The 13,467-nt window shown below is 45.0% G+C and overlaps 2 protein-coding genes across 5 annotated transcripts in view; both read right to left on the bottom strand.

The window, feature by feature from the left end:
• LOC121548783 (nesprin-1) overlaps nucleotides 1-2,827 on the bottom strand; it is a 121,462-nt gene extending 118,635 nt beyond the window's left edge. For all 4 annotated transcript variants that reach the window (XM_041860349.2, XM_041860348.2, XM_041860347.2 and 1 more), the window contains exons 1-3: nucleotides 2,587-2,827; nucleotides 656-835; nucleotides 235-388 (exon numbers count right to left, since the gene is read on the bottom strand). In XM_041860349.2, the coding sequence (XP_041716283.2) occupies nucleotides 235-388; nucleotides 656-835; nucleotides 2,587-2,771 (519 nt within the window). In that variant the 5' untranslated portion in view covers nucleotides 2,772-2,827. The remainder of the gene's footprint in view (nucleotides 1-234; nucleotides 389-655; nucleotides 836-2,586) is intronic.
• Nucleotides 2,828-2,863: 36 nt separating this feature from the next.
• The window catches only part of LOC121548701 (nesprin-1-like), a 56,833-nt gene continuing 46,229 nt past the window's right edge, over nucleotides 2,864-13,467 (bottom strand). Inside the window, exons 27-40 of the mRNA XM_041860230.1 lie at nucleotides 13,216-13,380; nucleotides 12,744-12,911; nucleotides 12,310-12,474; nucleotides 11,330-11,470; nucleotides 7,845-8,005; nucleotides 7,495-7,660; nucleotides 6,559-6,786; nucleotides 6,266-6,364; nucleotides 5,902-6,089; nucleotides 3,955-4,078; nucleotides 3,697-3,863; nucleotides 3,409-3,562; nucleotides 2,924-3,254; nucleotides 2,864-2,883 (exon numbers count right to left, since the gene is read on the bottom strand). Coding sequence (XP_041716164.1) covers nucleotides 2,864-2,883; nucleotides 2,924-3,254; nucleotides 3,409-3,562; nucleotides 3,697-3,863; nucleotides 3,955-4,078; nucleotides 5,902-6,089; nucleotides 6,266-6,364; nucleotides 6,559-6,786; nucleotides 7,495-7,660; nucleotides 7,845-8,005; nucleotides 11,330-11,470; nucleotides 12,310-12,474; nucleotides 12,744-12,911; nucleotides 13,216-13,380 — 2,277 coding nt within the window. The remainder of the gene's footprint in view (nucleotides 2,884-2,923; nucleotides 3,255-3,408; nucleotides 3,563-3,696; nucleotides 3,864-3,954; nucleotides 4,079-5,901; nucleotides 6,090-6,265; nucleotides 6,365-6,558; nucleotides 6,787-7,494; nucleotides 7,661-7,844; nucleotides 8,006-11,329; nucleotides 11,471-12,309; nucleotides 12,475-12,743; nucleotides 12,912-13,215; nucleotides 13,381-13,467) is intronic.

The following is a 13,467-nucleotide window of genomic DNA, read 5'->3' on the forward strand; positions in this document are numbered from 1 at the left end:
ATTGTATCAGTACCATTCATTACAATACAGTAGATAGGACTCTACTGTTGGAGAATAATAATAAATAATATGCCATTTAGCAGACGCTTTTATCCAAAGCGACTTACAGTCATGCGTGCATACATTTTTGTGTATGGGTGGTCCCGGGGATCGAACCCACTACCTTGGCGTTACAAGCGCCATGCTCTACCAGCTGAGCTACAGAGGACCACGGTTAATTACAGTGTGACTGACCCGTGAGAGTATTCTCCTGGCCTCCTCTGGGTTGTGGTTGTGGTCAGGCTGGTTGTGGGTGACGGTCAAGGCGTTCTCTACAGTGGTACTGAGGGTGGACCTGAGGGAATGGAAGTGACGTAGCAGCTCCACCAGGTGTCCACACCGCTCCTGACTGGAGGGGGAGAGACAACAATGACAACTTGATGTAACTAAGACTGTGAACAGGTAACAATCCTCTCTGGACAAATGGAAAATATGAAGAAAACATTTTGTTCATTGACAAAGTAAATGTAACTTTTTCTGAAACAATGCACAGAGACCCCAGCTACTGCCTCATGTTCATCATAGTGAGCTGACTGACACAATAACAAATGCTGGATCTACTTCACCACCCAACCAGCCCATCCCATCCTCTCCCCTCCCCCACTCCCTCCCTCACCCATCAGTGATGATCTTCCTGACATTCTCCCAGGCTGTTTCCACCAGGCCCACCTCCCTGAGGGCCTCCCCAGCCAGCTCACTGTCTCTCTGGGCCAGCTGGCTTCCCCTCTCCCTTAGCCACTGCTGGGAATGCTGCAGAGACTGAAGCTCATCCTCCAACTGGACAAAGAATCGCAGACTGGGGAGAAGAGACAGGGGACAGTGGGGATTTAACTCAATGTATACAACATATATACAGTGAGGGAAAAAAGTATTTGATCCCCTGCTGATTTTGTACGTTTGCCCACTGACAAAGACATGATCAGTCTATAATTTTAATGGTAGGTTTATTTGAACAGTGAGAGACAGAATAGCAACAAAAAAATCCAGAAAAACGCATGTCAAAAATGTTATAAATTGATTTCCATTTTAATGAGGGAAATAAGTATTTGACCCCTCTGCAAAACATGACTTAGTACTTGGTGGCAAAACCCTTGTTGGCAATCACAGAGGTCAGACGTTTCTTGTAGTTGGCCACCAGGTTTGCACACATCTCAGGAGGGATTTTTGTCCCACTCCTCTTTGCAGATCTTCTCCAAGTCATTAAGGTTTCGAGCCTGACATTTGGCAACTCGAACCTTCAGCTCCCTCCACAGATTTTCTATGGGATTAAGGTCTGGAGACTGGCTAGGCCACTCCAGGACCTTAATGTGCTTCTTCTTGACCCACTCCTTTGTTGCCTTGGCCGTGTGTTTTGGGTCATTGTCATGCTGGAATACCCATCCACAACCCATTTTCAATGCCCTGGCTGAGGGAAGGAGGTTCTCACCCAAGATTTGACGGTACATGGCGCCGTCCATCGTCCCTTTGATGCGGTGAAGTTGTCCTGTCCCGTTAGCAGAAAAACACCCCCAAAGCATAAAGTTTCCACCTCCATGTTTAACGGTGGGGATGGTGTTCTTGGGGTCATCGACAGCATTCCTCCTCCTCCAAACACGGCGAGTTGAGTTGATGCCAAAGAGCTCCATTTTGGTCTCATCTGACCACAACACTTTCACCCAGTTCTGCTCTGAATCATTCAGATGTTCATTGGCAAACTTCAGACGGCCCTGTATATGTGCTTTCTTGAGCAGGGGGACCTTGCGGGCGCTGCAGGATTTCAGTCCTTCACGGCGTAATGTGTTACCAATTGTTTTCTTGGTGACTATGGTCCCAGCTGCCTTGAGATCATTGACAAGATCCTCCCGTGTAGTTCTGGGCTGATTCCTCACCGTTCTCATGATCACTGCAACTCCATGAGGGGAGATCTTGCATGGAGCCCCAGGCCGAGGGAGATTGACAGTTATTTTGTATTTCTTCCATTTGCGAATAATCGCACCAACTGTTGTCACCTTCTCACCAAGCTGCTTGGCGATGGTCTTGTAGCCCATTCCAGCCTTGTGTAGGTCTACAATCTTGTCCCTGACATCCTTGGAGAGCTCTTTGGTCTTGGCCATGGTGGAGAGTTTGGAATCTGATTGATTGATTGCTTCTGTGGACAGGTGTCTTTTTACAGGTAACAAGCTGAGATTAGGAGCACTCCCTTTAAGAGTGTGCTCCTAATCTCAGCTCGTTACCTGTATAAAAGACACCTGGGAGCCAGAAATCTTTCTGATTGAGAGGGGGTCAAATACTTATTTCCCTCATTAAAATGCAAATCAATTTATAACATTTTTGACATGCATTTTTCTGGATTTTTGTTGTTGTTATTCTGTCTCTCACTGTTCAAATAACCCTACCATTAAAATTATAGACTGATCATTTCTTTGTCAGTGGGCGAACGTACAAAATCAGCAGGGGATCAAATACTTTTTTCCCTCACTGTAAACCATAAAATTAGATGTAAAAGGCTGTATTTTTGTTGTATTCTGCCACTGGCAGTGTCTATATTATGAGAGATATTAGTTGTACCTGTTCTGAAAGGCTTGTACGCTGCTCTCTCTGGCCCCCTCCTGCCTGGCCCTCTCCTCCAGCTCCCTCAGACTCCTCATCACCTCCTCCCTCCTCTCCCTGAAGGAGGTCCACAGCGCCCCCAGGGCCTCTGCCTCGCTCTGCCTCCACCCCAGGCCCCGCTGCACCCCCTCCAGGGCCACCATGAGGGCCACAGCCTGGCCCCTGCACGACGTCCTCCCCTGGGCGGGACCTTGACCCAGACCCCCCTCCTTGGAGCCTTTCCATTCCGCCCCACTCAGGTGGAGGTGGGCCTTGCTGAGCCTCCCATCCAACCCCACCGCCTGGGCCTCCAGACGGGCCACGTCCCCGGCCACCTCCCCCAGCCCGCGGTGCAGCTCCTCAGCCTTCGATCGCTCCCAGCTCCCCCTGCCCTCCACAGCCTCCCGGAGGCCCCTGACCGCCACGGCTGCAGCTCCGTGGCTCTGGAGGAATACCCCCAGCTCAGCCAGGCTCTCCCCACGGAGGAGGAGCAGGCGTTGGACTTCACTGAGGGGCTGCAGGCAGTCCTCCCTCTGGCCCTGGAGCTGCTGCTGGGCCTCTGGGGAGGAGAAGGAGAGGAGGGAGGACTCTCTCTGCTGCAGGGTCTCTCTCAGGGCTGTCTGCTCCTGGAGAGACTCCTCATGCTCCTGGGAAAGGCAGTGAAGAGTTTAGCCTAAAAGCATCAACATCAACATTCACGTACAAATTCATCATCTATTTTACAGGATCAATCCTTGTCATCTCAAAGGGTTTATAGCACAATTAAGACACAATTCAGGCAAAAAACTTAGTCTAACTCACCTTGACCTGGGTGACAGCACTCTGCAGGTCAGCTATGTTGACCTGGGAAGTGGTTCTGAGGACAGACAGGAAGTTCTCGCTCCACTGGGTGAGGGTCAGCAGGGCCTCGTCAAAGAGCTCCACCTGAGACAGGTGTGTCTGCAGCTGCTGCAGCCTGCAGAGGAGAGAGGTGTAAGTGTGTGTGTACCAAGTGGTAAAAAAGTGGCCTTGATGGGAAATCCTACTTTGGTAATCTGTATATATACTGTAGGTGTATTATGTCAGATTGAACACAACACACTTCCTAACCTTTGTGTTATACTGTCTTTCATTGAGGTGTATCTCTCCTCCAGCTGTGTGATGTCATCAGTGAGTTCTCTGACCCGCCCCTCTGGTGCTGTAGGGTAGAGACACGCCCCCAAACTCACCACACCCTGCAGAGAAGCTTCATGGGACTGCAAATCACTCTGCATTTCCTGTAATATCATAAAATATGATTAAATAAGTATAATTTATTATAATTTATTTATTGAAATATGATTGTGGATTGATGTTAACACTTTTTACCTGTACAGTTTGCAGCTCATTCATCAGCTTTGCTTTGTCTGTAGAGAGGAGGTGAGTGTCTGGACAGCAGACAGACTCACATCTGTCTAACCAGGACCTGAGACTGAAACTCTCCTTCTCATACCTGAGACAAACAGGATAGAGGACACTTTTAAATACCAGACAGGAAATAAGGTCTAGTACAATTGGTAGCAAAAATATTTACCCAATACACACCTTCTAGTTCATAATATAATATTACTGACACACACACACAACAGTGGTGTGTATTCATGGTTGCTAAGGGAAGCCAGGCTTCCCCAAATATTTGACTAATATCTCTGTGTTTTCATAATTTTCCTTCAATTCGCAAGTGGCTGAATCTCACCGGATACATTTTTTAAAGAATTAGCCAATGAGTGTTAAGCTGAGCTCAATTGTGGGTTGTCCTGTCGCAGCAAAACGCCTCGTGAGGTATTGGTCTGTCACATGCATGAACCAGTACTGGTCGGTCACATGCATGAACCAAACGTTAAGGATGAATTAATTATGAATGATGAATAAGCTAAATCATGCCTATGTAACGTGTCTGTAAGCAGTATATAAGAGATCTAACGGGACTGCCCCGATAGAGCTCCTGACAGACGTGTACTATGGTGCATCAAGTTTGTTGGAACCTCTCCAGTTAACTGTTAATAAACAATGATTCATTTAAGATTGACTTAAAGTGTCCCTGTGTAGAATTTCTACAACAAGGCCAATGATTATGACTGCGATTCTGATCTAACCATAAATGTTTATATTGTGCCACTGGCCTGAGATGATTGAAGTTCAATATGTAGCCTAGATATAGCCTAGTAGGCTCATGTTAACTAGCTAGCTAAATTAGCTGGTTCACTGTTGCCCATGCGAGGAAGTTAGGCTAACAAGCATTTTAGCTAGGTAGCCTATTCCAACAAAAACTAAAAGCATACTGTATGAGAGAGCCATAGACCGTTTTGCCAACATGAAAGAGAGGAGGATGGCATTGGCGTTCAACTAGTCTACAAGTAGATTTAAAAAAATGTTTTACTTGCGCATGCACACACACACACACACACACACACACAGAAATCAGTACCATGGACAGCCACATGATATTTTGCAACATTGATTGGATTGTATGTAAAATTGTTTTCATTGTATTCAACTAAGCATATATAGCCTTGTTGATTTGATGATGTTTAAACGTTTAAGTTGAAATGGTGCTGGAATAGCGGAGGCAGTGCTCCTGTTGTCTTTCTGCTGACTTGTGGTAACACTGTGGTTCTAAATCAGTTATTGTTTAGTAAACTGTCGAAAACATTAACTTGCTTGACCATGCTGTAGGTCATGTAACTGTTTGTTACATGCAATATTTGCTTTGTGCTCTTCACCGGACAGATGTTGCTCTCCAGTTTTGTGATTAAACAAATGTAGGTGTCGTTGAATTTATTCCGCCACTGTGTAAATGTTGTCTTTTTGTTGTCTCGGCCTTATTGTATATCACGGTGACATATGAACGAATGGGTTATAGGGCAAACAATGCAATTATCACAACATAGGTTGTAATATGGCTTTTTTACTGTCTTGGCTTCCCTAGTGATTTTACACACACACACACACACACACACACACACACACACACACACACACACTTCCATTATGAGTGGGCAGCCCATGTCTGTGTGTTACTGCTGTCTGTCAGTGACAGGGACATAAAGGGAAAGTCCTATCTCTCCACAGCACCCAGTACTGCACTACTAATCCCCAATACAAAAACCTCCAGGGTACCAGATGAGGTCTCCTGTATACACACACACACACACACACACACACACACACACACACACACACACACACACACACACACACACACACGCAGACACAGACATGCATACACACACGGGTGTACGCATGCACAAACACACACACACATTGTCTCCTTACTTTTGCCATAGTGCCAGCAGTTTCTCCAGTGTAGCCTTTTTCTCTGCAGCCTGCTCTATGTATTCTCCCTGGTCCTTCTGGAGGTTAGCCACCTCTCCCTCCAGCAGATCCCCTTCACCCAGCCTCTTTTTACTCAAGCACAGAGCCACCAGCCTGGGCTTCAGCTGCTCCAAGGCCTGGGTTACGTCCTGGAAGAATTGCCAACATAGAAATGTCATGTACGCACAAACAAATGTGACTACCATATCTTATCCTAACATGATAAACATATGTCATATGCAATTATTTTAGTTGATGTAGCAGTGTGGACACATTATATTGTAGTGCAGCATGCTGAGAAAGAAGGACATGAGTCATTGTGTACCATATGGTCCTGGAGAACTCTGTAGGTCTCTGAGGAGGATGTACAGCAGGTGATGGTGATGTCCAGCTTCTCTTTGAGGTCAGCCATCGTTCTCTTCACCTGATGAAGACATCATTCAAAATCACCACTTACTACAGTGTACTAACACATATATAATTTACAGTAAACCAGATGTAATGAACAAATCTTAGCTTGAGATAAGTGTATGAAACGTGGACTTTTGCGTAAATCATGCATTAAAGTCAATGGGAGATTGCCGTGGCAATTCTAGTCACAATAGAGGTGTGTCTTACCTGTTCCAGGTTGTCGTTAAACCTCTGCCTGTAGGTGGCGTTCTGGTTGAGCTGTCCCCCCAGCTGTTCTACGCTCTCCTTCAGCTCCTCCCAGTACCGCTCCATCTGAGACAGCCGCGCCCGGATACGCCCCGCCTCCCCAGGGGTCACAAACCCTGACAGAGCCTCTGACTCCGCCTCCAGGTGGGACAACATGGCTGCCCGCTCTTCTAGTTTTGCTCCAACAGACTGAGAAAGAAAGAAAGAGGTGAGACAGACAGAGAGAGAAAGAGAGGAGTCAGCCAGAGAGAGGGAGAAAGAGAGGAGACACAGAGAGAGAGAGAAAGAGGGGAGACAGACAGAGAGAAAGAGAAAGCGTGGAGACAGACAGAGAGAAAGAGAAAGCGTGGAGACAGACAGAGAGAGGGAGAAAGAGAGGAGACACAGAGAGAGAGAGAAAGAGGGGAGACAGACAGAGAGAAAGAGAAAGCGGGGAGACAGAGAGAGAGAGGGAGAAAGAGAGGAGACAGACAGAGAGAGAGAGAGAAAGAAGGAAGAAACAGAGAGATAGAGAGAAAGAGGTGAGACAGACAGAGAGAGAGAGAGAGAAAGGGGGGAGACAGACAGAGAGAGAGAGAAAGCAATTCAAAGTAGATCCCAATAGAGCTATTAGATCAGTCTCTACAGTCTCTGTTCATCTGTTCACATACAATCTGAAAGCCTGTGTGTAGAAACTGGGGCCCACAGTGATACAGACACTGATGTAGGGCATTCATTAAACAGTCATCGAAGCGATGCTCTGATCGTGACCAAAGCACAGACTACTTCTTGACTCTATATAATTGAGTGTGAATGGGAGGGAGGAATAGTATAAAGGACAGTATGACGCTGTGATACTAAACTGCATTTCTCCCACAAACACGCATTTATGCACATTCACACACAAACACATCATACCTCCACTGTGCTGATGTGTTTATCAAGGGGGTCTGAGGAGGAGGAGGAGGAGGTGGGGTCCACAGTGTCCAGCTCTTGCTCCCTCTCTGAGATCCAGGAGGAGAAGGCCTCTGACTCCCTGATGAAACGCTCCCACCACACACACACCATCTCCAGCTGGTCAACACTGCAAGACAAGGACAGGAGGAGAGTCAGTCTGCGCACACACACACAAACACTCACAAACACACACACACACACACAACCATTCTACTACAGTATTGCTACAACTGAATAGGATGAAGCAGGAAAAGTACTGTGCATGTGAATATATCATAGAAAGTAAGTACAAAGAAGGGAGACATCCTTACATCTTCTTGAGCCTGGCCTCCAGTTGTGTGACTTGTTGTGTGGCCTGCTGGGCTTGCTGCTGTAGGAGGGTCTGGTTCTTATGACCCAGCTGAATCTCTGCTGCCTTCCTCAACAGGGTGTCTGTCTGTACCACATACTCCCAACTCTTCTTATGGAGCCCCTGGAAACAAATTGATACAGTGCCTTCAGAAAGTATTCACACCCCTTTACTTTTTCTACATGTTGTTGTGTTACAAAGTGGGATTAAAATGGATTTAATTGTCATTTTTTGTCAACGATCTACACAAAATACTCTGTAATGCCAAAATGGAAGAACAATTCTATCATTTGTAAAAGAAAATCATGAAAAATAAAACACTAACATAACTTTATTAGATAAGAATTCAACCCCCAGAGTCTATACATGTTAGAATCACCTTTGGCATCTATTACAGCTGTGAGTCTTTCTGGGTAAGTCGCTAAGAGCTTTCCAAATGTGCAACATTTGCCCATTATTCTTTTCAAAATTCATTGCTAGATAGCCATTTTCAGGTCTTGCCATAGATTTTCAAGCAGATTTAAGACAAAACTGTAACTCGGCCATTCAGAAACATTCACTGCCTTCTTGGTAAGCAACTCCAGTGTAGATTTGGCCTTCTGTTTTAGGTTATTGTCCTGCTGAAAGGTGAATTCATCTCCCAGTGTTTGGTGGAAAGCACACTGAACCAGGTTTTCCTCTAGGATTTTGCATGTGCTTATCTCCATTCTGTTTATTTTTTATCCTGAAAAACTCCCCAGTCCTTAACATTTACAAGCATACCCATAACATGATGCAACCGCCACTATGCTTGAAAATATGGAGAGTGGTACTCAGTAATGTATTGTATTGGATTTGCCCCAAACATAACACTTTGTATTCAGTTAATTGCTCTGCCACATTTTTTTGCAGTATTACTTTAGTGCCTTATTGCAAACAGGATGCATATTTTGGAATACTCTGTCAATTAGGTTAGTATTGTGGAGTAACTACAATGTTGTTGATCCATCCTCAGTTTTCTCTTATCACAGCCATTAAACTCTGTAACTGTTTTAATGTTACCATTGGCCTCATGGTGAAATCCCTGAGCGGTTTCCTTCCTCTCCGGCAACTGAGTTAGGAAGGACACCTGTATCTTTGTAGTTACTGGTTGTATTGATTCACCATCCAAAGTGTAATCAATAACATTACCATGCTCAAAGGGATATTCAATGTGTGCTTCTTTTTTTATCCATCTACCAAGAGGTGCCCTTCTCTGCGAAGCATTGAAAAACCTCCCTGGTCTTTGTGGTTGAATCTGTATTTGAAATTCACTGCTCGACTAAGGGACCTTACAGATAATTGTATATGTGGGGTACAGAGATGAGGTTGTCATTCAAAAATCATGTTAAACACTATTATTGGAGTGAGTCCATGCAACTTAATATGTGACTTGTTAAGCAAATGTTTTACTCTTGAACTTATTTAGGCTTGCCATAACAAAGGGGTTGAATACTTATTGACACAAGACATTTCAGCTTTTCATTTTTTATGAATTTGTAAAAATTTCAAAAAACATAATTCCACTTTGACATTACAGGGTATTGTGTGTAGGCTAGTGACAACAAATCTCAATTTAATAATTTTTTAATTCAGGCTGTAACACAACAAAATGTGGACAAAATCAAGGGATGTGAATACTTTCTGAAGGCACTGTCCATACAGCTGTTGAGAATAATAACCAACTAATAAACACTGTGCTTGTGGTCATTGTCAATTTTCATGATCATCATCAATTTGAATTTGTATACAGTGCCTTGCAAAAATATTCATCCCCCTTGGCATTTTTCCTATTTTGTTGCATTACAACCTGTAATTGAAATGGATTTTTATTTGGATTTCATGTAATGGACATACACAACATAGTCCAAATGGTGAAGTGGAATGAAAAAAAGAACTTGTTTCAAAAAATTCAAAAAAATAAATAACGGAAAAGTGGTGCATGCATATCTATTCACCCCCTTTGCTATGAAGCCCCTAAATAAGATCTGGTGCAACCAATTACCTTCAGAAGTCACATAATTAGTTAAATAAAGTCCACCTGTGTGCAATCTAAGTGTCACATGATCTGTCACATGATCTCAGTATATATACACCTGTTCTGAAAGGCCCCAGAGTCTGCAACACCACTAAGCAAGGGGCACCACCAAGCAAGCGGCACCATGAAGACCAAGGAGCTCTCCAAACAGGTCAGGGACAAACTTGTGGACAAGTACAGATCAGGGTTGGGTTATAATTTTTTTTGTTGAAACTTTGAACATCCCATGGAGCACCATTAAATCCATTATTAAAAATTGGAAAGAATATGGCACCACAACAAACCTGCCAAGAGAGGGCCGCCCACCAAAACTCACAGACCAGGCAAGGAGGGTATTAATCAGAAAGGCAACAAAGAGACCAAAGTTAACCCTGAAGGAGCTGCAAAGCTCCACAGCGGAGATTGGAGTATCTGTCCATAGGACCACTTTAAGCTGTACACTCCACAAAGTTGGGCTTTACGGAAGAGTGGCCAGGAAAAAAAAGCCATTGCTTAAAGAAAAACATAAGCAAACACGTTTGGTGTTGTCCAAAAGGCATGTGGGAGACTCCCCAAACATATGGAAGAAGGTACCCTGGTCAGATGAGACAAAAATTGAGCTTTTTGGCCATCAAGGAAAACGCTATGTCTGGTGCAAACCCAACACCTCTCATCACCCCGAGAACACCATCCCCACAGTGAAGCATGGTGGTGGCAGCATCATGCTGTGGGGATGTTTTTCATCGGCAGGGACTGGGAAACTGGTCAGAATTGAAGGAATGATGGATGGTGCTAAATACAGGGACATTCTTGAGGGAAATCTGTTTCAGTCTTCCAGAGATTTGAGACCGGGACGGAGGTTCACCTTCCAGCAGAACAATGACCCTAAGCATACTGCTAAAGCAACACTCAAGTGGTTTAAGGGGAAACATTTAAATGTCTTGGAATGGCCTAGTCAAAGCCCAGACCTCAATCCATTTGAGAATCTGTGGTATGACTTAAAGATTGCTGTACACCAGCGGAACCCATCCAACTTGAAGGAGCTGGAGCAGCTTTGCCTTGAAGAATGGGCAAAAATCCCAGTGGCTAGATGTGCCAAGCTTATAGAGACATACCCCAAGAGACTTGCAGCTGTAATTGCTGCAAAAGGTGGCTCTACAAAGTATTGACTTTGGGGGGTGAATAGTTATGCACGCTCAAGTTTTCTGTTTTTTTCACAATAAAAAATATTTTGCATCTTCAGAATGGTAGGCATGTTGTGTAAATCAAATGATACAAACCCCCCCAAAAACCCATTTTCATTCCAGGTTGTAAGGCAACAAAAGAGGAAAAATGCCAAGGGGGGTAAATAATTTCACAAGCCACTGTATATGCACAGACACACACACTGGATGTATCTCTTTCAGACTTACCTTGGTAAACCCCAGCTCAGTCCTGAGGCTGTCCAGGCTGCTGAAGATGAGCTCCCTCTGTAAGACAGGGCTGGTACTGCTGACAAACTGCCACACTGCCTCTCTCTCTGCCTCAAACTCCTGCCACGCACCCAGAGTCGCCTGAGGATCCCACACAGATATCGTTGAATACAAACACAACATATGTGGACACGGGCACACACACACAGGGTTGGGTAGTTTATTTTCTGAATGTAATCTGTTACAGTTAATGGTTACCTGTCCAAAATTTTAATCAGTAACGTAACTTTTGGATTACCCAAACTCAGTAACGTAATCTGATTACTTTCAGTTACTTTTGGATTACTTTACCTTTAAGAGGCTTTAGAAGAAGACTAAAAGGATCCATCAAACACATTTGGTGTGTCATCATAGTGGTCTCTGACTTGTGGTCAGACTCACTCTGGTAGAACAAAGTTAAACTTGTGCCTTTTTTCAATGCTAAATTGAATGTCATTGAGAAAACAGAAAGGTGTTATAATGTATTTTTTTGCAAACATCCTTTCTGAATTTAAAAGTAATCCAATAAGTAAGTTTAGTTTTTCAAGAATATCTGCAATTGGATTACAATATTTTTGCTGGTAAAGTAACGTTTTTTTTGGTAATCAGTTACTCCCCTACCCTGCACATACATACACACACGCACAAACACACACACACACACAGCCACACCCACACACAAACAAATGGGACAGACACACAGATTTAAACTGATCAATGACAAGGCTGAGAGGGACATGTTTACTTGAAACCCGAGGGTAAGAAGAAAACGTGTAAGTCAAAAACACAGCACACAGATCAATGGCAAGTTAACACAGGACAAGGACCAATCATTGATCAGGGAAGGTGCATGTACAGAAAGATCAATGGGAAGACATGCACATGCATTTCAACACACCCACATGTGTGAATACGGTGTAGTTTATCCAGAGACGTTGTACCTGCAGATTGTGCTCCTGGGCCCCTACTTTGCGGTCCACCTCTCTGAAAGCACCCTCTAGTTCCCGTAGTGAGCTGCTAAGCCCCTCCCCCTTCTGCAGCTGGCGACAGTGAGCGACTAGTAGCTCCGCCTTCTTCCTGTCAGTCTGCTGACGCTTCAGGTGCTGCTGTTGACCCACAGAGCGATAGAGGCAGGAAGTCAGAGAGAAAATCAATGTGTTTAAGGGGATCCTTTTGAGCAAGGAGAAGCACAGAATTGCTAATCTTCTAAGTAGTGTTTTGGGATGCAAGGTGATTTGTATATCAGTGATTCTGATTGTGCAGTCCGACTGCAATGCAATGTAGTCGATCTCAAACACACACAATGGCTTCATGAGACAGTACAGTTACACAGTGGGAATGTGCAGCTTCAGCCCACCCCTCCCTCAGCCCCTACCTGGTGTATGAGGAGCAGCTGCCTGGCCTCCTCTGGGTTATCTGCCTCCAGGATCCTGCTGGTCTGCTCCTGAGCCTCCCTTCGAGCCCTGAGAACCTCCTCCAGAGCACAACGCACATCCTCCCTCAGCTCCTCACTGTGGACCCTCACAGACCCCTCCTGTCCCCACTGAGAGAGAGAGAGCGAGAGAGAGAGAGAGAGAGAGAGAGAGAGAGAGAGAGAAAGAGAGAGAGAGAGAGAAAGAGAGAGAGCGAGAGCGAGAGCGAGAGAGATAGTAAGGCAGGTCCTTAAAACATAATGTATACAGGTATATAACAGCGACTAGACCAGCATAATAACATTGTAATAGAGCAGGGATCACCAGTTCACTTTATAGATAGGCAAGGAAGGAACAGAGATCAGTCTCTCAATTCTGACCTTCATGACAAGGGGACAGTTGTCTCTCCATAACTAAAAAAATAAGATGGTTTACCTCCAAGAGAGAGGAGAGGAGGGCGGTGAAGTCAGAGGAGAGTTTGGCCAGGGCAGCCCTCTGTCTAATAGCCTCCACCTCAGGACTGACCTCTGTCAGTACAGCCAGATGACTCTTCAGCCAGGACAGGCTCTCCTCCTGCCCCTCTGCTGCCCTCTGGAGCTCCTATGGGAGGGAGGGGGAGAGGAAGGGGGAGAGAGGGGTAGGAGGATGACAGAATTTGGGATAGAAAGGGAGGGGAGTTTGAGGAGT

Source organism: Coregonus clupeaformis, chromosome 33, assembly GCF_020615455.1.
Source record: "Coregonus clupeaformis isolate EN_2021a chromosome 33, ASM2061545v1, whole genome shotgun sequence".
NCBI classification, from domain to species: Eukaryota; Metazoa; Chordata; class Actinopteri; order Salmoniformes; family Salmonidae; genus Coregonus; species Coregonus clupeaformis.